The sequence below is a fragment of the Anopheles stephensi genome, chromosome 2 (genome assembly GCF_013141755.1).
Source record: "Anopheles stephensi strain Indian chromosome 2, UCI_ANSTEP_V1.0, whole genome shotgun sequence".
NCBI classification, from domain to species: domain Eukaryota; kingdom Metazoa; phylum Arthropoda; class Insecta; order Diptera; family Culicidae; genus Anopheles; species Anopheles stephensi.
Window position 1 is genome coordinate 2,665,452 of NC_050202.1, and position 22,734 is coordinate 2,688,185.

The following is a 22,734-nucleotide window of genomic DNA, read 5'->3' on the forward strand; positions in this document are numbered from 1 at the left end:
CACTATGGTGAATGTACTAGGGGTGAGAGTTCTCTACTCACTATAGTGAGAACGCGAATAAAATGCAGCCTTTTTCGGATGTCGAACGAGAGAGAGAGAAAGAAAAAGGCACAGGTAAGTAATTTCTTTTGGATGAAATTTTCCTTTTTTGTCTCAAATTATAGTAATTTTATCATCTTTAAAAGTGTTGCTTTTCTTTTGCTTCTTTACAATACTTACAAATTATTGCGCGCGCATAAAAGGGCGACCCCCTATCTGCAAACTGTGTTTCGAATGCTTGTGTTTGTTTGTTTCTGCTTCTTTTTTTTTTGAATAATGAAACTGGTGTTTGTCACGTTGCGTTTTGTGGTAGTAATTGTTTTCATTTCCCCTTGCTCTTTTCGCTTAAATAATTAACTTGGTCGCCGAAACAACTCAGCTTCCCTACTCATCCTGTACATAATAGAGCGCGCAATAAGCTTTTGCCTTTCCTTACACACTAGGCGTACTAGTATTAGCTGTGTGTGTGTGGTTTTAATAAGTTATATGTGTATATAATACATGTATATGTATAGTATGAGCTTTACTTGCTGCGCTTTTGCTTGTCCACACAACCCATCAAACACGCACCCACCTATCGCGCCAACTGGGATTCTTATCGTAAGTAGTAAAGAGTGTCTGAATGTCCCTTTACAGGAGGTTGTTTTAAAAAGATTTGTGTGTGTATGTGTGTTAGAGTAAGTCGTCCTCTGCTTCCGGTTCCCTATGTACATTACTTTAGCTTAGCAATGTTACCCCACCTTTGTTGGCGATTCCATATGCTAAGTTAAAGGTGTCACGCACACCCACACACTCTAACGCGCAATCTACTACGAAATGACGGTTCAGAGCTATGTTGTTTGTTTAAAAATTGTTGAAATGTTTCTTACAAATAATTACACTGTTTTGCTCCATCTGTTGCAAATTGATTAATGCGCTTACGAGTCTACTTCTTTATACACATATATATATATATATATATATATATATACTACACAGCAGCGAGGTGCTTCTCACTTCTGGAAAGCTTTTTATGACACAACAAACACAAAAGAGAGAGTGAGAGAGACAGATGGTAAATGAGATGGATAAAAGGTACACTAAGCACAAGATAAAACTGCAAATATTAAAAATTTAATTAGAAATTAGTAGGCTCTGGTTGCTTGTGCAATTTTTGCTCTCCTCGTTCGTTGCTAGGCTTTCTAACGCAGAAGAAAAAAAGAAGAGCAAGCGAGAATAGGATGAAGAAAACAGAGATTTTGTGTCATCTTTCACACCTTTTCTCTTTCTCTAAAGCCTTCACAAAATTGAATAAAAAAATATTAGCTTAGCTTTCATGGCAAGAAAATTAAGTAAAAACAAACAGCAAAAAAGAAGTAGGGAGGTTAGTAAATCGGAAAAAAAGGAATTCGAATAAAAACAAGAGAACAACAGTTCACATGTAATGGCTCCCGTGTGTTGCCTTACTGCCTGTTGATTACAACGGTTATTATTAACGCCATTACAACAGTGGGTAAAGTGAATGATGAAACTGTTACTGGTAAATCCTAACAACACGTGGCTTTCTGTCGCTCTACACACACACACACACCCACACAACACAACTTTAAAAACTTTTCATAAAATATCGACACACAAAAGAAAACAAAGCTAAATACAAAATTCTGTTCAATGTTCTTTCCGCACCTTGCAACTTTCGAGAGCACAATTTATCTGCTTGTGTGTGGGTCTGTGTGTGTGTGGTGGTGGTTTGTGTAACTAAATATAATAAGAAAATATTAAAAAAGTAAATCTACTTTCCATCCCCAACTGTTCCCTCCCTTGAAGGCCTGCGAAAGCTATCTCGTGGTAGCTTAGATCTATCTTACTGTGTATTTCTTGTTAAATTATTTTCAAACTTATCAAAATAATGTTCTATATGTATATATTATATATATTATCGATTCGATTAATCGACGTTCATCCTGTTCCGTGGCCTCTTCCGTTATTATTCCCTGTGTGTTGCCCCTCTCCCGCTCCTTACTGCTTCTGCTTTGTACTTTGTACTAGGTGTGTGTGTGTGTGTGTGTGGTTGCAGGCCATTTTGCTGTCGTGTGCGTCGTGTGCTTGCGTGTGTATACGTCTCTATCCCTTCTTCTGTTCCACAATGTTTGATTATTTTAGTTGGTTTCTGCTTTGATATTCACGCTAAATCTCCCACACACCCTTTTTTTGATTGAATCTCCTCGTTTGTGCTCTTTTTTCCCTATCCACAAGGTGGAGAGGTCGCCTCGCGGGACAGATTTATACGAAAACTAACCACCGATTGTGCGAGGGGGTTGCTGCCCACCCGGTCTCCACAACATACTCCTCCCGAACCTCACTCCTTCGTCTCTTCTCACGATGATTTCAATAAATCCTCGAAACCGTCAGAGCAAGGTTAAGTAGATTAGTAATTCCTTCCATTCCTCCCTATTGCTTCTTGTCTTTCCTGAGTGTGTATTTTACACCAAGAGCTACTGATTGAAAGTACAGAAAATGCTTCATACCTATATACACAATTCTAAGCCCTATTTGTGTGTGTGTGTTGTTGTTTGTTGATTGGTCAATTATCCCGCGCGGCACGGCACTACGTTGGGGGTGTCGCTATTTTGTTTTTCCTTTTCAACTAACGACATGACCCGCATGTCTTGTACGAGCGCTAGCATTGCTACTGACGGTGGGGAAACACACATGGCCGACCGCTCTAGGGGAAATATTTGAGCGATTTCAGTCGTTCCGCCGACATTCCGCCCTCGCTGCGCAACTCAGCCAGCGTTGGTGTTGCACTGAATGTGGTGGCTAAAAAGAAAGCAATCAAAGACATTGTATAAGATTTGTGTGTGTAGGAGCCCCAGAGGAACTAGGAACAGAATAACGTAATCAACACACCGGGCCTATTGCTATTTCAATGATTTATTTAATGATTAGACTATTTTTCATTCCAATAAAAACAAAGCTCTTTTGCTTCCGACACAACAAAGCGGTGTGCTCACCACCCATCCCCACCGGCAGTATTGGCATTGTCTTACTTACTTATTTCTTCGGCTGCCGAAAGTCCCTCGTAGTGGTTGTGGTGGTGGTGGTGATGATGGTTATGCAGCGAATGGTGGTTCGAAGCGGCAGAAGAGTCCGCTGGCGAGCTACTGCCACCACTGGCAGCACCCGAATCCTTCCCGCTCAATTTACCCAACGTTCCATTGCTCAATCCCGCCGTTCCTCCCGCTCCTCCTCCAGCCGACGTCCGAACGCCTCCTCCCCTACCACCGATGCTGGACGACGAGGACGACGAGTTAGAATTGTCGCCCGATTTCGCTTCCTCCGGTAGATCGACGATGTCCAGCGCCATGATCAGCTCACGGCTGATCGAACTGCTCACATCGTTGCTGCTGATGGCACTGCTCACTGCGGACGAACCGCTAGGGGTGGTGCAATTTTCCCGCCTACTACTTCCCTTGGATGCGAGTAGAGCCGACGCGGATGATACTGCTGCCGATAGCGAAGAGGAAAGGCTTGTTGTTGATCCTCCGATTCCTGTTGAGGAGGGCGTCGTTGGAGTGGAGCCGGTCGAGGAGGAAGCGGTACCCTCGGTTGAAGACTGCTGCTTTCGCTTCCGGTACTCGGTGATGGAGAGCTTGCGCTTTGGAGTTATTGGAGCGCTTGCCGGACCTGTTGCGCTGGTGGAAGAGGACGCGTCCGTACCGGTCGATGCTGCTGCTGCCGCTGCTGCTGCTACCAGTGCCGGATTTAGCCGCGGATCTGAGCTGGCGGTTTTGGTGAATATCTTCGGGTACGAGCCAACGGCAGGTATACCGCCGGTCGGGGTTGTTCCCGTGGGTGTTATACTTCCGCCGACGATGGAGGTTGAAGCCGTACTGCCCAGCGTGGACAGTGATTCGGTTGTTCCGAGAAGCAGCGATGATTTGACGCTTCCCACGGTGCCAACCAGCGAAGACGTGAGTGAACCAAGCGTGGAGAAGCTTGTAGGGCGATGAAGTGGTGCTAGCATTGCGGTACGTTCAAGTAGATTAGACACCTCCGAACGGTACTGATAGATTCCTCCCGTTGCGCTGACGTTCGACGGTGTTCCAGCGGCTGTCGCTGCCGATGCCGATCCAGCGCCGCTTCCCGGGTAGTCTAGGAAGGATGACGAGGAACCTGTGACACTGCCTCTACGCTGATGGAGATGGTAGCCACCGAGCGTGCTGAGATGCCCTCCAGCGACCAAACCTGCCGACATGGGCGGATCCGGACGAAGTGTCGAGAACGATCGGATAGGTTCACTACCGAACGTGGTTACCGATGGAATGACTACGCTTCCCACACCCGTACTGTTGCCGAGGGAAGAAGCAGGTATCGGTATTATTGTGGACACACTGTTGGAGGTCGCTAGCGTTGTTGAGGCTGCCAGCACAGACACTGACGAAGGTGGCAGAACCATCGGAGGTAACGCCGCTGTGACGGAGGTTACCTCCGAGGCAGACCCTTCGCCGCTTCTAACTTCCGAAGATGGTTTCTGCAGCGTAACATTCACAGCATCATCCTTGACGCTCAGGTCAAAGTTCAGCTTCACTTGCTTCTTGCTCTCGGCGGCATTCGGTGAAGAAACGCTGCTCCTGCTGCTGCCTCCTTTCTTCGACTTGCTGCGATTGCGGGAGATCAGATTGTTGATCGTTTCCGAGTGGAAGGACGCAATCACCTTCTGCAGATCGGCCAATTCGCTCTGTTCGCTGTCCTCCGTACCAGCAGCACCGGTGGTACGCGCCGGTAGCGTCCGTTTCGATTCTTCCTTCGTACCATTGGCCACATGCTTCGGCGAGGAACTCGCGACTGGCGCACTCCACTCTGCTTTGGAGGTCGGCGGCTTCGTCGTGGATTCTTCTGCAGCAGGTTTCACTGCATCCGGCTTTACAGCGTCACCGTCCTCTTCCTCCGCTATAAATCGGACGTCACGCTCTTCTTCATCTTCGTTCAGTGAACGCGGTAGACCCTGCCGCAGTTGGCTTGTTTCCGACATCATCTCCAACATCTCTTCCTCGACCTCGCGCATCAACGCATCCTCGCTGTCCTCGTCTACGATCCGCACCTCCTTGGTGTTGCTTTCCTCTTCCTCTTCCTGCACGTACACCAACACCGACTCTTCCTCAGCACCGCCGTCCGTATCGTCGTCGATCACTTCGGGCGGGCAGTCATCGTTCATGGCCGCCAATCGTTCCTCGACAATCGATTCGACGATTTCATCAAAAGTCGATGACAGCGATTCTGCGCCCGATGTGTCACGCTTATCTTCCGATGGTGCCATCACGGCGCTTTTCCCTTCTTTCTCCTCGCAGTACTCAACACCTTCCACTGCACTGCTCGCTTTCTTTTTCGATTGTTCGAGACACTTTTTGGGTGAAGCTTTCGTATCGGCCCGCTGCTTCTCCTTTTCCGGCACCGACACCGAAGAACCAGAGCTCATAGCTGCAGCAAATTCCACATCCGCCGTCGGATCCGCTTGATGTCCCGATTTGAGTTTCTCCTGATGTTTTGCTTCAGTATTGGCAGCACACGACTCTCTTTTTGCTGCCGCTGCTGCAGCCGCCGCCTTTTTCTTCTGCTCGACCTCGTACGACTCTTGCACAATCTCTTCTACCAGGTCGGCGAATTCGTCTACATCGTGCTCCGTGTACTTTTGGCTCCCTTTGCTGGACGTAGACGATTTGCTGTCGTTCGCTGGATCCGACAATTCGCCAGCCTCCGATTCCATGGCAACCTCCATCGAAGGCTCGAGTTCATCAGTTTGAATAAGGGGGCTTTGGCTTGTGGGCTCACCTTTCTGCTCCTGGACCTCCGCTACCTCTTCCTCCGCTACTACCTCTTGCTCTTCTACCACCATATCCTCCTGTTCGACAACCACCTCCTCGTCTTGTTGCATAAGCTCTTCCTGCTCGACCATCACCACTTCCTCCTGTTCGACCATCACCACCTCTTCCAGCTCTTGCTCTACCACCCCCTGCTGCTGCTGCTCCTCCTCAACTACCTGTTCGACGATTTCTTCTGCCGGTGGCTCTGTGTAGGCTGCCGGAGAAGTGGTAGTTACAGGCGAACCAGTTTTTGTTGCCGTATACTCATCCTCGTCCTCGGACTGTCCTTTCACCACCGTACTCTGCGGTTCGGCAATCACCGGTGGCAGTGATGGTGGTGGTTCAACATTTCCAGCTGACGGTTCCTCCATCACCACGCTCGTTTCGTACTGAATCTGTGCGGCCATCGCTAGTGGAAGCGTATGGTGCGGTTGATGTTGGATTTGCTGCAACATCGGATACGGATGGTGCGGATGATGAAGGTGAGAGTGTTGAGGTGGTGCCACACCTACGCTACCACTCCCGAGATGCAACTGCGTGTGCACGGCAAGAGTAGTAGGAGGGAGCTCTTGCATTCCTGACGGCACCAATGAAGGGGATGGTACCGATGGCGTGATACTAGGATCGCTTGCTGTTGGCATTGGTCCAGGGTCAGCAAAATGCAGTGGAGTAAGCATTTTCACTGGACCGCTCGTGGTTGGTGGTGGTGGTGGAGGCGGAGCACGATGCGAGGACAAATCCATCGCTTGCTTCTCCGGAGATACAGAATGGTCCCAGAACATGCCACTATTGTTAGGCGCTCCGCCACTCGTCGTTGAGCTGACCACCAAACTAGACGGGATGGCCGCATTCGTCGAGACAAACATTTGCTGCTGTTGCATATGCTGCTGCTGAAGTTGCGACTCTGAGGAAACAACCGCGTCCGAGGTGAGTGGATTTTCTCGTATAACGCGACGCTTCTTCAATGGTGTCGTAAACCCGTTCGGGGGAGGCGGTGAGGACGATGACGAAGATGACGAATGTAACAACGCAACTCCTCCGGGACCTCCTCCCGCCCCGCCAGGATGTTCATCCGTTTCCTCGGATATTGCTTGCCTTAGCCATCTTTTCTTAACCGCGGCACTCTCCATCTTTCCATCACTACCCCCCGTACTTCCCACCTCTCCAGAGGACCATTTATTCGTGCCGCTGTGCTGTTGCGCAGATGAAGCAACAACGCTTGCCGCATGGGATGGAGTCGAAGAATGGGAAGTCGCGTTGTCATCCGGCTGGGGGGAGTTTTGCATGATGAACTCTTCCACCTTCTTGGCCGCAATCATTATGTTGCCACCGTCTCCCGGACCGACGACGGTTGGACGATCCTCAAAGTTGGTCTTCAAATGTAAGGGTTGTCGATGGTGGGTGAGCACTTCACTGCCCGTGATGTTTCGATCTTCTGTCGGGGTGGTCGCATAACCGGAATCGCCTTGCTCCATCGCTAGCTGGTGCCCACTAAGCCACTCTCGAGACATACTTTTTTTCGTTTTGGCCTTTGCCGGATATTTAAAATCCTGCTGCTGTTCCACGGGTGAGGGTGACTCCAGGGTAGCACCAATCACGGGTGGAGATGGTGCAGAGGGCGTCGACACCAGCACCGAACTGGGCAGATGGTTTAGTGGACGCCCTCCCATTAGCATTGTGGAAGCAGTTTCCAACGGCCCAACGGCAGCTTCTATCAGCATGCAGGCGGAGCTCAGCATCGGAAGGCTCCCAGTTCCAGCGCCGGCCATGCCAGGCGTTTCTCCCACAACGTTCGTCGAGGTAACACCCATCAGCTGTGCCGCGCCACTGCTACTAGTTGCCGACTGCGAGAAGGTTAGCAGCAGCTCAGCCGCTTTATCGTAATGGCTGGCACCACCATAAACTTCACCCTCAGCAGTACTGGAGTTGGCGCCCGCAGGCAGCTGGTGATATTGGTCCTTCGGCTCGTGTTGCTGCTGCTTTTGCTGCTGCGCTTGCACCCGGCTACTACCGCCGGTCGACGATTTCGACGATTTCGATCTGGATCGAGCTGCTGCTGCTGCAAGCTTCTTCCGCCGTTGCTGCGTCGAGGAAGCAAAGTGTTGACTCACTGCCTTGCTCTTCTTTTTCTTCGAGGAACGCGTTTTCGATGACGATCGGATTCCACCGCCACTTTTCCGCTTGCTACCACCACCGCCGCTGCTACTGCTTCCACTACAACTACCACCGCCACTGGAGAAGGAGTTGCCCGCGTTGAACGATGAACTGTTGCCAAACGATTGATCGCCATTATCGCACGAAGTGTTTGCGCTGGACGATACACCACCACCATCCAGCAACGCCATATTGCCATCGTCGGTGTTCGAGGTGGAGATGCTACGCCGCTTACTGCCCGGGATGGATATTCCGCCATCTTTGCGCTGCTCCTTCAGCTCCTGCTTGCGCTGCTGGGATTGCTCCATCTTGGCGAACGCTTTCACGATTGCCTCCATTTTGCGTTCTTCGCGCGTTAGCTTGCGACTCGGCTTTTCCGTCGCTTGCTTCTTCTCCGACCGTCCGGATGAGGAGGTATTATGCTGCTGAAGCTGTTCTCCGCTACTTCGTTTGCTTTTGCTCGCCGAATGGTGGTGATGATTATGATGATGATTGTTAGGTGAACTGGAGCGCTTCACTGGAGACGAAGAACCGATTCCAATCATCATCGATTGTTGTTCAAACCCAATGGCGGTGGGCTGTTGTTGTTGTTGTTGTGGCTCCGGCTTCTTTTCGATTCCTAGCTGTGGCTCCGTTTTAATAGTAATATCCCCAACACTCTCACCTACCGCGACTGAAACTGGCGGTGGTGGTGTTGGTTGCTGTTCTTCAGCCTCAACTTTCACCTCACAAACGACACCAGCCTCTTTCGCATCCTTCACGTCGCATGCCGAAGATACAGCAGGCTGTGCGACACCGGCAGTGCACGGGTACAGCAGAACATCCTTCTTCTCAATCTGATGCTGCTGCTGCTGCTGCTGCTGCTCCCGTTTCATCGCATCTATCACTACATCCACATTGGCAGGAATTCCGGCGCTCGTTCCCGGTTCTTCCTTTATCTGGGGAAAGAGAACAGTGCCACTAATCTCTTTCGCTCCATGCGACATCGACTGCTGCTGCTGTGTTGGTTTGTTCGGTGACAGCAGTAACGAAACCGGAGAACTTCTCGCGCCTGCCTGTTTCAGCGGTGAGCTCGGTGGTGATGGTTTTATCTTCACCTTTATCACATCCTCCATGATTTCGAGTCGATGCAATTCCTGCTGCTGCTGGATCAGCTCCATCCGTGTGCCGTGCTCAAGCAGCGCTGGATCGAGTGCTGCCGTTCCGGGGCGTGATCCGATACAACCGCCCGTTCCCGTTGCAGCTGCTCCTACTGCAACACCGCCACCCCCAGATGCCGCCATTGCTAGCAGCGCAGCAGCGGCTTCCGGTTGTTGCTCTTGAAAATGTGCCTGCAGCTGGTGCAGTTGCTTTTTCACCGGCGATTGTTGGTGGGGGGTTGCCAGTGTTAACGGCGTCGGCGGGTTAGGTGGCGCTCCAGACGGCGGCGATCGAATCGTTGTTGGTGGTGGTGGCGAACGAAGAGGAACATTCACTTCGTATTGGTGATACGGTGACGACATACGGGAAGGCATTATGTTTGGTTGTTGCACGCCAGCCGGTGTCTGACAGTACAGGTAAGGTGATCCAACTCCAGCACCCATTCCAGTTGGTTGTGGTGTTACAGGAGAACCCATCGTAGGAGGACCTAACAGCATCGGTTCTTGAGCCAGTGTTGGCTGTTGCTGCTGGGGTAGCATCGGTATTGGTTGTGGCATCGGAGATGATGCTGGCGGTGACATCAAACAACCACCACCGGGAGATGTCCCGAACAGCAGCCCGTCGCCTTCACCACCACTCGAGGAAATCGACCGCGTACTGTTGCTACGCGTCTTTTTCGATTTACCCGGCTTTCCGTGCTGATCCAGCAGCCCACCACCGCTCTCGGCAAGCGCTCGCTTTGATCCTGCCTTGCCACCCTTGACACCGCCACCTCCCACCCCCAATCCTGCTGCTACTCCTCCCGCGGTCGCGCCAGCTGCAGGAGCCGTTGCCGTAGAGTCGTTCAGCTGCGCGGAATAAGCGCAATCCTTTATCAACCCACACGCACACACGTTTGTTACGGTGGTATGCGTCAGAATGACAACACCTCCCATCCGATGGATCAGCTGCTCATCATGGCGGATGGTAATTTCCGTGTTTGACTTGATGTTTGTCGTCGCAACGATGTACAGATGCACCACGCCTTTCTCCACGCTGTGCAGCAATTCCGCGTTCGGCCGACACGACCGTCGCACGAAGCGTGCATCGTTTCCGTACGTGCGCGTATCCACGCACAGCTCCATCCCACCACATCCAGCCGCTGGCAGCTGGTAGAGAAACAGGAACGGGCCGGCATTCTTGTTCTGGCTTAGCTTTCCATTAGCGGCCATGTTAAACAGCGACTGCAGCTGTTTGTGCTGCGTGGTAAGCATATACTTTCCACGTACCTCGATGATCGGCGTGCGCGGTTCGATGTCACTCGTGCCAATGAGAATTTTTCCACCAGCATGCGGCACCGTGGTACAGCGTGGGGTGTGATTCGCCCCGACCGGTACCACCGTCAGCAGCCGGCTGTCTGTCAGCAGTGGATTTTGTGCCTGAAGCTTGGCAAAGGCTTGCAACCTCGCTCGCAGCTCCGGCGAGTAATGGTTAGTTGTCGCACGTTCGTAGCTGTCGATCCAGGTCCGTATCATGTTCATCAACTTTTCCGTGCTTTGTTCGGCGCTTTTCGACTTTTTCTTCGATGGTCTCGAGGCGGCTGCCGTGGGCGCACCTGCAGCAGCAACGGAGCGCAGTTCCTTACCGGCTACAACACGCTTTCCCCCGTTTAATCGACTGTTCAGGGCTGTTTCCGCTTTTTTGCTCAGCTTTTTCGAGGCTCCGCCACTGCTACTACTACTATCACAGAACATTGATGCGGGCATTGTCGTTGTTGAGATGGATGTGGAAGGGTTTAACGCCCCCATTGCCGGATCCATCATAGGTACTCCACCAGACGACATCATCGCTCCTCGTAATGGACTCCCTCCTACCACTATGCCCTCACTACCACCACCAGACACCATCATCATTGTCGATGATGATGTTGCTGCGCCCGCTACCGCTGCTGCTGCTGCTGCTCCCGCTACTGTCGAAGCGCAACTATTTGGAACCAACGCACTCATCGCATTATTCATCGCGATGGAACTGTTATTGGAGGCCCCGAGCATAATCGGACCAACCGTTGAAGTCGAGGACGATACACTGTCCGATTTTTTGCGCGATCCTCCACCCGATCGCGATTTTTTCGACCCTTTTGCGGGTGTCACTGGGACGGCATGATTCGTTGCGCCACCATTACTCTGCTGATGGGACATCACATCGCTGTACTGATATTGCTGCTGATGGTGATGATGGCCGGCGGCGTACTGATGATTGCCACCCTTCACGCTTAGTGGCGGTGTCGGTGGCAATTGTTCTTGGTTTGTGCTTGATACACTGCCCCCACCGTCCGTTAGCGTTAGTGAGGAGGTTGGTGTTGCTGCTCCGGGAACAGCTACGTTGTTGTTTGCGAAAAACAGGCTCTGCTCTTTGCGCTTGTGTAGCTGCAGCTGGCGTGCTCGTGCCTTGTCGACGGGGCGCGGTTGGCAGAGTTCGCAATTATATTCGTCCGGTATGTTCATCCGATCGATTCCCATACAATCGACATGCTGCCAGGCGCTGTTAAAGAAAAGAGAATTCATTCATTTCATTAGAGGGATTGAGCATTTTCTTCTGAGAACTACGCAGCGAAGAATACTTACGAGCATTTATCACAGCATATCATGTAACCATCATCATGCGTTAAATCGCAGATGCAACGCGTCACAGAATCGTCCTCCCCTTCACCTTCCGGTGCCGTATCCGTCTCCTCGCCTAAATCATTGTCGTGCCCGGTCCGGGATCCGTTACTGATAACCGACTGTGCATCATCATTGTCATCGTTGGCCCCTGGTCGGGCCGTTGACAAGCCTCCCTTAGCCTGGTATAAAACCTGGTTCAGCTCAAACATGGCGCCCGATCCAACACCTTTCGAGGTTCCAAGCAATTCACTCGCGGCGGCTGCCGAAGTTAGTTTGGCCAGGTTCATCTGGGATATTGGCAACATCATGCTCGTGCTACCGATACCGGATGGAGCGACGGAAGCGGGAGCGGCCATCGTTTTCGTCGTGGAAGGATTCAGCCCAGCTGTAGATAGTGCTGACTGAGGCGTCATCATCGTCATATCGATACCACCAGCAAGAGCAGATGTAGCAGTGGAATGTTGCACCGAAGCGATGTTTTGCGAAATTATTCCCGGCGCTGTAAAAGCGTTCTGATGGTGGTCGGTGACATTTGTCGCCATTGGCTCGCAATAGGTATGATCCTGCATTATTGCCTGCAGTATGTAGAACAAACCGGCCGATGGATCTACCGGCCCTGGCCGTACCTCGATGCTGTTTCCTTCCTCATCATCCCGGGATGAGTAATGTCCTGCAGTGCCGTGAGGAAACGTACCTGTCGTATTGCATTCTTTCAGCGGTATGCTATCCGCGTACAGGATCGTTGTAGCTTCGACGGATCCACTGTAAACGGATGAAATAATGGTTAAAATTAGTTGGTGACTCTCCTAAAATCGCGCTCGTAAATTTCTACCACTCGAACTCACCTCATTCGGCGACCGTCCGTCGAACTGGATGAATCGTAACGATGGCGACCCGTAACCATCGTCGGCCCCGATGAACCGGACGATTGGGCGGGCTCGTACGAATGGTGCCTGTTCGTGCCGTACATAATCTTTGCCGCGCTGCCAGACGTTTCGTGCGATTTTTGTGACAAACTTTGCAGTATCCTCGCTGTAGCCGTTTCATCGGACTGTCCGTTAAGGTAAATTATATCCGCATCGACGGATGGACTGGGTGCACCGGGCGTTGTCGTTACCGTCCTAGTGGACGTCATTCCGCAGGGAGAAGAGCTGTACGCGTAACGATACGATGATGGTGACGATGCCGTATGATTCCCTAACGCTTGTTGCTCTAGCGACATATTTGTCTGATGATCCAAAGCAACGTAATGCTGCGATGTACCGGTGACGGGAGAAGATGAAGCAAGAGGGCCGGAACTGTGCAGTTGAAGCTGGCTGCCACTATTGTTACGTCCACGGCCACCTGCAGCAGCACCACTTTTGCCCGATTTCACTGCCGACGGACTACCACCGGTGGTCGGTGGTGCCGACGGATTGTTTATCGCGTTTGATAAGCTGCTGCTACTGCCCTTTCCACCGCCGTACTTTGATACTGCATCGGCAAATGTCTGCTGATCGTATCCTCCAACGGTTGCAGCAGCTGTGTAGAGATTGCTTAATCCTTTATGTCCGATTGCTGATGATGAGATTGGCGAAGAAGTTGTCGTTGTGAACGTTGCAGTCGTGCCGAACATGCCCACACCGGTTGCACTGCTGGAGGAGCTGACAATGTAATTGCCCGCACTGCTGATCGCAGAAGAGGAAGAAGGCGTAAATCGGCCACCGCTCGATACCTTACTACCGCCAGTGAGCGAGGTGGGCACGTTTATCATCATCGTAGTCCCAACAGCGCCAGGTGTTGTGTGTGGCGTTTGTTGCAAAACAACCTGCTGATGCTGCTGCTGGCCTCCGGCCCCTATGTACGTACTCTGTGCCGGCAGCTGGGGCGATTGTGTCCGTGACTGAGATGACACCTGGTGAATCTGTATCAGCTGATTCTTACCCGATTTCAGCATGTTAACACCACCCGGACCACCGCCTTGTTTCGAACCGCCCAGGATGTGATGAATTGGGGTCGTTAGTTTAATGCTGTTCAGTGGTGTGGTGGTACTGCTGCTACCGGTACTTTGCTGGCCGTAAGCCGACACGGGAATTATCATCTGGGCATGTTGTTGCGGGATGGTAGAAGCTTGGGGACTGGTATTGTGATAGACAGCTTGTGCCGTTGATGTTGTGTAAACCGAGCTCATCTGCTGCAACTCGAGCGGCGAACCACTGGATGTTACTGCCGATGCTGTAGCGCCACTATTATTACTCTTCATGTAAAACATCGAAGAGGAAACATTGGCACCCTTTTGCGATGACGACGGACTGTTTCGGACTGTCTTTAGGCTCACATTAACCGCTGCCGATTGCTGTTGTTGTTGTTGCTGCTGCTGCTGCTGCTGCTTCATGACGGCCAGCGGCTTTAGCGTCACGTTCGACAATCTTGGCTGCTGTTGCTGCAGCATTTTGAGTGATGCATTTTGGCTGACTTTGCTCTTACTAGTAACCGGGATGGGTTTCACGTGTGCGGTTGTCACTACGTTTTTCAACTCTACTGATGATCCACCACCGCCTCCTGTATCCTGAATCTGTCCGATCGAGCTGTTGTACTGAATTTGTTGCTGTGGCTGTTGTTGCAGAATGCGACTGCCATTGCTTAGTGCTGCTGTTGCTGCTGTGGTTTGTGTTGGTGCCGAACTGTTGCTATTCGTCGGTATCCTGGTTACGAGCTGAATGTTTCGAGGCACCGTAAGCTTCTGCACCATCGTCGTGGTTGTCGCCGACGATGCAATGCTATTACTGATACTGGTTAGAATCCCACCACCACCACCACTAGCAATGGACACTGTCGGCACTACATGTGGCTGCGGTACGGAAGAACCAGCGGCAGAGGTCAGCAGATGCTGCTGCTGCGACGGTGAACCCACGAACGAATGTTGCTGCTGCTGATGGTTGTTGAGATGTTTCATCTTCGCTATTGGCAAACTGATCAGCTTGCTCGAGCCCAGCTTTCCACAGAGCGAAGTGAAGACGTTAATATTTTTGCCATTCGAATCGACGTAATTGAACGTCGCCGTCGTCTGCGGCATCTGTAGTTGCATCTGCTGCTGAGCCTGTTGTTGCGGCTGCTGCTGACTCTTCGAAACAAGCGTCACGTTACTTAGCACTTGCATACGATTGCCTCCATCTGCTGGTACATTGATACTGTTGCTCATCTGGTTCCCACTACTGCTGCTACTGCTGCTACTGCTGTTGTGGCTATTGCTGTTACTGGTGATAGGGGCGCCGACGCTGCTATTATTGCTAAAACTACTGTTACTGCTATTGCTGCTCAGCGTGGTCGTCGTCCCCGCCGCACCATAACTTGTGCAGATCATGTTGGAATACTGTACTGTTGTTGTTGTTGTTGTACCACCACCGGCACACTCACCCCTCAGCTTAAGAGCGGCCGCAACATTAGACAACTGTTGCAGCCCGCTAGCTGCTGCCGCGACGGTTTCGTTGCATTCCAACAGCGGATGATGTTGATGGACCACCGGTTGTTGATGCCGAAGGCGGTTGCTTGCTGCTCCGTCCGGGAGCTGCTGCTGCTGCTGCTGCTGATGTGTTACTGTGGTAACAACGTTGCTATTGCTATAACTGTGTCCTTCTATTGCTGCGCCTGCTCCTTGGGAGATGGGATTACTTGTTCCACTTCCTACGATATTGAACTTGTTACTGTTTACAGCACCAGCCGGTGCTGTCATGACGCTTTCTCGCGGTGCCGATGACATGATGAGGTTAGCTTGGAATTGCTCTCGGTGTAGCTACTATTGCTACCGTTTCTTGCTTTGCTGATGGTGTTCCGCGTCTTGCGGTCATTTATATGAACGTAGTAATTACAAACAATGCCACAATTCCTTGGTTCGTTCGTTCTGCTAGTGACTCTTCTCCGAGAACACGAGGATCTTTTAAGAAGCTGAAGATAAAACAACTTATTCACACATCACACACAACAAACGGGCACACATAAACACACACAAACACACTCTTTCTCTGTTTATCCTGCCGCGCGTACGCTGCTTTCTCGATGTAGTTGTACGCGGCGGCCGCTAGAACGCAGGGCTGTTATCACTTTTTAGAGTCGCTGTGGGGTTTTTCAAATCCCGGCTCTGCTGCTGCTATTGCCGTATTATCTCCTATCAAACAATGTTCATGCATAGGACACGAAGAATTTTTAGCAGCGCACTGTCGCACGGTGGTAAATGGTGGTTGCGATCGATGCAAGTAACTGAGAAAAACAATCCACTTTACGACTGTCTTCGAATGATGCAGTAACAGTGGTAGGCACCGAGGAAAAGCTGTGTTGATCCGCCAAAACAATCGGCATTGGTAAAGATGATGTTTCTGCCCTTCCAACGGCGTTGGGGGCCGGTGGATCACCACCAATGCGGTAATAATCGAAATGGCCTTCGTTTGCGTCCGATGATAGTGCTGGTAGTAGCTTGAAGGCCATGTCAGAACGATTCATAGCAGTGTTGTTGGTGTTGGTGCCCAGAATCCTGCAAATGTAACACGAAAGGAGCATTAGAAGGACGTTGAATTAACGGGTTCAAACATTTAGAAGTGAATAACTACGAAACATTACAGCGCTGGCAAAGAAGGAAACAATAGAGCGTTCATGATCATTTCTTCCCATCCGTATTATGAATGTAGCTTAACAAGCAAAACAAGGAGCGAACAAATGATGGAAACATGCGCACTTGTGCATCTCGAAGGCAGGAATCGATAGCACAAGACAGAAGCATATTAAAACATTTCTCTTTGAAGTTCTCATTAGTGGAGGTATAGGCTATAGGCCTGATGCTCGCCTATAGAATGTATGGCTAAACCGACTGCTGCAATGCAAACATTTGCAATTACAAACGCAAGCAGCTCCTTCATTTTAATGCAAACCTTCGCGACAAATTTGTTCTAAACGCGCTCAAACCCCGAACATAGCGGAGCAGCCAGAGAAAGAAAAAATCAATTACATTTTGATCACCCTTCCCTGAGCAAATCGCTACTGCGTCATATATATAAAAATGTACAACACCTCCTCCTCAACACCAGGCCGTAGCAGATAGGCAGACAAACAGCTATATGGCAAAGAAGGAAATAAAAAAAAATCGCCACCGCATCGAAACCTTCAACTCGACCACCGTAAACGGATGAATATTATCTCTCGCTCTCTCTCACACACACACAAATAGGCTTGGAAACCAACAATCGCAAACGGTGACACCCACACACTCGCAACTAGCGGTATCACGACGTAAGTAAATGAGAAAAAAAAACCCCTCTCCCACTCCCTTCCCTTTATCCACCCCCTACCAACCCAAACTCTTTCAAACTATTCGAAATCCGCGATTCGCATCACAAAAGCGGTAGTGCGCAGTCTCGCGTTTAATTCCGGATTCTCCCACTGCCTTGCGGGTGCGTGTGTGTGTGTGTACGTTTGTCGAACGTCAATGTACGTGGTACAGTGTAGCATCCGTGTGTCAAATAATGGTAGACCTGACGTTTCACTGCGCTTTCCTGCTGCCACACAACAACACAAATTTCCAAAAAAAGGCCCTTTGCAACCAGACACAGGATACCTAACCTCATTTCATCACATGTGTTCATCACAACACTATCATAGTGTTTTGTTGGTGCGTCGAAACGCATCCTCGTCCTACGATGTGATGAAACTGTCATGGCGATGATTTTCTTCGCATTCACATCTTCCTACCACGCGCTTTTCGCATTCACCACATTCCACAATTTATCCTTCACGTTCTCTCTCTCTCTCTCTCTCTTTCTCTCTCATTCTCGGTCACTCTCCTATTTTTGTGTGGATTCCTCTCTATCGTGACATTCTGACACATCGGTGGAGTTTGTAGATCGCCAGCACGCACACACTCACACACACTTCTATACATTTTTTTCAAACCCCCATTCGCACACACACACACACTTCTCTATCCATCGCATCTTGTACACGGAGCCATTGCATTAGTGTGCGTGTTGCTAAACGACACAAAACAAACATGGCCGCTTCATTATTTTCACTTCGGCAGTGTTTCCTTTCAAGCACGTTTTGACGCAATACATCACGTTTAAGGGTGCATCAACCACCAGCGCGGGTGAGGAAAATGCACTTTAGTCACAGACGTTTCGTACATGGGGATGGAATGGCGAATTTTTAAACCATAACACGCTAAACAAACTCTGCTTACAAATGGTTCCTGTTCTCTTCTTGCTCTTTTTGTTTTCGTCTTCACTATTGCAACACATTTTCAACCTATCCTACGCACGCACACACGTACACGCACTGTTACAGTATACACATTACAAAAAAGCTAATAGCCGTACGCTGCTGCTGCTCTCGCACTAACGAAAAGCAATCATGGAATACAAAATGGTCCATACGTCGTCACATTAATTCGTTTTTCACTCACTCATGCTGTGTTTCACGGTATATACACGGTTCTTATCACGACACATTTAAGGTAATTTTTAATGAAGAAAACACACAATGAACACAAGAACAATGTTTGTGTTTAGCAGTACATCAGGATTTTGGTTTGCATTCAAAGGATTGATTGAATTACCAAAATCGTGAAGATCCTTCGGCTGTCACACACGCAAGCATTTGAATTCCATCACAGTACACACTCACACACACCCGTACTATGATCACCACCGCATTAAACGACGCACGCATCACAAATTCAAATATCTTTAACATCTCACTATTCGCCCAATAAAAACATACATTAGCTCAATTGTTTCACATACGGAATGCGCAAAACACAATTTTTAAGGAATTATATTCAACCCAACGCAAATACCGTAAATAAATGCATTTTGCAGCACAAACAACCGACATTCGATTTATGGTTCGCCGCATTAAAATTTCAAAACTCCGCTCTTTCAGTTCAATTCCTTTGATGGTAAACATGAAAAGCTTATCAAAACAAAACACCAGCTACGATTTCTACCGCTTTTCGTACCCAATCAGTATCAAATCTATCACTATATACAAGCGATGAAGAGTCTCGTCGAATGGAAACGTCAACCCTTTCGTTCTCTCTCCAAACATTGGGAACCACAATCCTCAAACGCAGCATCCGAAAGTCTAGCCCTTTGTGAGTGTCTGTGCTTCTGATGTGCAAAGGTTTTTTTTCTTCACCTAACCCACTCAACAACCCTGACACATCCATCCAGAGCATTAACAACGATTGTTGCAATCTTTTAAATCTGCACGTACAACATCACTCGATCCCCATACATCGGTGGCAGAAAACAATGCTGGCGCGCTGCGCGAGGAGCATGCAAAGGAGATGGGTTCGTTAATTTACTCGCCGTTGCGTAATAATAGAACTACACCACCGTCGTGCGTTCGACACAATCTCAATCGGCAGCCTACCCCCATCCCGAAAGCCGGATCTTCGCCTACCAACCAGCAAACCATGACGATGCTGTGGTGAGCTACAACACTTTCGGCGACGATGGCCTCGCACAGACGAATTGGAATAATCATGATTATTCGCCTGCGGGCGACTGGCTGTACACGCAGTCATTCCCAACGGATGTCCTATCAGCACAGTCTCGATTTCCCTTTCCTCCCCATGCGTCTCGTGCAGCTCAACCGGATGGTGTCCATTCAACAACACCAACTCACTAATTCAATCCATTCGGTGAAGCAGGACGTGGCGCGGCCGGGCTGGGATCGTCCCAGAAAGATCGCGCTTTGTGCGCGCTGGTGTACGCCAATGGTGCATTTTTGTGTGTTTGCGGATCTTGGCCCTCGCTCGCTCGCTCTCTCTCTCACTGTTTGGAGTAGCGCTCACTGATCGCCGTTTCCTCTCATGCTATCGGTTTCCGTGCGTACGTTCAGTACGTACATTTCGCCGTCGTCGTCGTGCAGTGCAATTCATGTTGCCCGCGTTGGGTAGTTGTGATGCTCAATAATGGCTCTCCCGACGCCGCACGCCACCCAAGCCTGACGAAAAATGGAATTCAAATTTCGGTGGCGACACCCGCCGCAGAAAGCAAAAATTCATTGCTAAAACAAGAAAAACAAAACAAAAAACACGGTTTCTTCTCAACGAACCCGTCTCACTGGCGGGGGCGGGGTGTGGGACTCACATGGATGCAAACATACCTCCTTTCCTTATGCACGGTTGGGTTTCCCAGTGTGAAAATGCTACCAGTACGAGCTGTACAGAGTGCTCTGAAGCCTTGGCTGCTTTGATTTTGGTAGGGTAGAGTTTATGTTTCTTAGCAGGCAGCCGCTTTCGTTAGTCAGAATAACCCGTGTCTTCCCGTCGAGTGTTGCTGCAAATCGATTCAAATTGGTTGATTGATTGGTTCACTTCTTTTCGCCTAGCTAGAGCTTCCTTCGTGATGATGTAGGTATCGATCAAAGTAAACCCGCCGTGGCGTACCGTATGGTTGTGTGGGGAAGCAAAGCAAAACATTTTTACTTGATTCAAATATGAACAAACCGGTTGGCTGACTCGCGGCTGAGATGTCGAGACTGTGCGAGGGAAAGGGGATTAGCTAAAATGTGTACATATGCCTTATTAGTTTTCTTTGTTTGCTGAAAACCTTTCAAAACATAATAAGCCTGCACTCGGTCGCCCAGCATAATTGAAACACATTCAACGATATACAAGTAACAATTGCATTTTCAACAAAGATGCTAAAGGTGAAAACCACAAATCTGCTTTTTCTCTTATTTTGCCTCGCATCATAGGCTCAGACTGTAAGCAAAAGTGAGCGCACGCACACCAATGCAGCTGCTGCTGCGCTTAGCTATAGTTCGCCACATAATACGACAGAGGGCGCTGCTGCAGTTACATGTAGCTAAAGGTGTGTGCGTGCTAGTACGTGTAAAACGATACGAGAAGGTACAAACACCGTAAACGGGCTTTTTCAACATACTATGTAAACTAAACTCCTCGATCAGAGTTTGTTTTACAAAAAAAACAGTCAGAAATGAATTAGAACATTTCATAACCTCACGTATTTCACGAATTCAAAGTGGAATCACATCTTTTCATTCTATTTTTCCATGTAGTTTCATGCTACTACAGAATAATCGATTCCTTTCAACACCTACCCCTTCTTCCTTTCGTTTCCCTCTGCGCTGCCACCTCTTGGTTTTGCCCCAACAACTCCCACCTCCCCCAATGAATAATAAGCGATATAAAACAACCGCACCACACACCAACCAGAGCCGCATTCATAAAAATACAACCTTCTTCCCTTTCCTGCACACGATGGACGCACACACACACACACACTAGCCATCACACACCAACACTAACATAAACGCAGGCGCGCTCTCGCGCGAATTCTCGATGCGGGCGCCCATTGCCCTCCCAAAAGGGACTAAAAGGTTTCAACTCTTTACGGAAATTGTTGTTCAATCTTGTTTTCGATCAACGTTTTTCATGCACAACTGTACGGCCTGGTTTGATTCTTCTGTGTCTTCAACACACCTTTGTACCCTCCTACTCCTGACAAACTCAACCAACCAACACACGCACACATCCGCACACGCCACCATTATTTCCAATCACACGCACACTTGGGCACAAGCGCGTTTTTTCACACTTTTTGGGAGAAATCTCAATCGTGGCCGTGCAAGACTCTGTATGGAATGGGAGGAAGCGGGAAGGAGAAAAGAAGAGCTGGTGGTGGTGGCAATGAAGATCGCGACGCGCCACAAAAACGCGAAAAATAACCACCGTTTTTCCAACGCGGTGGTTCGGTGCGGTTGCCACCAATGGCTGGCCCCCGCCATGAATGCAAACAGGAAGAGGAGGCATACTTACGCTTCTATCAGTCACCAAACCAACCAACACGGCCGCAAAATTTTCCTCGACTTTTCTCACTGCCGAAGTTCGATATATTGCTTCTGCTACTGCTGGCTGCTGGCTGCTGCTGATATGCCCCTTGTGTGGTGTGTATTTCTTTCGCACACACAGAGGCGCTTCTAGTGGCTGACTGGCCGGAATGACGAATTTTCACGTTCTCAAATCGCCTTCGTCGTGATACTTTCTGATCGATTATTCCGGGTGCCCGGAATCGTTCACTGGTTCCACATCCTTTCAGCACCGGGTTTAATTCAACTTTGCTGGAGAATTTCTGCTAAGAAGTCTAGAGCTTCGTTTTTCCACGCACGGAGAATGCACGGAGCCTGGGCTACTTCTTTTTTTGGTTAGACGCAAGATGTGCGGATCGATCGCAGGGTCCGTCCATCGAATCGCGTTTTGACAACTTTGTTTGAAGTGTGGTTTACATGCGTTGTTTGAAGAGTTACAGCAGATTGGGCAGAGCTAAATTATTTTTGTTTTCAACTGATTTAAATGGATTTCATTAGAATTGCTATCCCTTGTAATTGTAAAACTGTGAAATTGCAATACAAATAAAGAAGGGCTAATGATGATGGCTAAATGATGCTATAAGGATCAACGAGCGAAATATTTGCTCTTCCTGATTGGGCCGTGTTCAAAACAACATGGCCGATCCGAAATGTCTGCCCCACTCAAGGTATGTAGATATAGAAGGTAGAGTTGTTTAGAGCAAATTGACATTTCTCGACCTGACATAACAGTTCCGTGGTGATCAAGGGGAAGGGTATTGAGAAGAGTGACGGCAGCGTCGGAGGAGGCGCCGGTGGTGGAATCGCTTGCGATTTTTTGTCAAAAAATGCAACCAAATATCGTCAATCGACTGTGGGACAACACTTAATATGCGAAGATGACCCATAAATTAGCGAAATTGCTCAAAGGACTGAGAATCGAGGCTGTTTTTTCATGTTGGTAGCCCCATACCATATGTTTTTGTAAACAAACTCTGACATAACTCGACTAAAATGTCGCCCTGTCAAATCGATAAAAATCCACCTTCTAAATACATACACCTTGGCCCCAC

General features: G+C 49.4%; 1 protein-coding gene across 4 annotated transcripts; it reads right to left on the reverse strand.

Moving 5' to 3' along the window:
• Window positions 1-126: 126 nt before the first annotated feature.
• LOC118504790 (mucin-19) lies at window positions 127-22,037 on the reverse strand. 4 transcript variants are annotated; one of them, XM_036039756.1, is made up of 7 exons: window positions 21,633-22,037; window positions 19,955-20,127; window positions 19,695-19,855; window positions 12,664-16,325; window positions 11,780-12,580; window positions 3,073-11,696; window positions 127-2,838 (listed from the first exon to the last, which is right to left on the reverse strand). In XM_036039756.1, exons 4-7 carry the CDS (start codon window positions 15,555-15,557, stop codon window positions 2,744-2,746), a joined length of 12,414 nt encoding a protein of 4,137 aa, XP_035895649.1. In that variant the 5' UTR covers window positions 15,558-16,325; window positions 19,695-19,855; window positions 19,955-20,127; window positions 21,633-22,037; the 3' UTR covers window positions 127-2,743. The 4 variants fall into 4 exon arrangements, with proteins under 4 accessions (XP_035895649.1, XP_035895650.1, XP_035895648.1 ...); XM_036039757.1 differs by lacking the exon at window positions 19,695-19,855; XM_036039755.1 differs by lacking the exons at window positions 19,695-19,855; window positions 19,955-20,127.
• Window positions 22,038-22,734: the final 697 nt, after the last annotated feature.

Excerpts from the sequence above, each read along its gene's own strand:
- LOC118504790 (XM_036039755.1), bottom strand. The coding sequence starts at position 15,557 with ATGTCATCGGCACCGCGAGAAAGCGTCATGACAGCACCGGCTGGTGCT. Across the intron at positions 12,581-12,663 it reads ACGGACGGTCGCCGAATGAG|TGGATCCGTCGAAGCTACAA; the intron begins GTGAGTTCGAGT and ends ATCCGTTTACAG. Across the intron at positions 11,697-11,779 it reads ATATGCTGTGATAAATGCTC|CGCCTGGCAGCATGTCGATT; the intron begins GTAAGTATTCTT and ends TTTCTTTAACAG.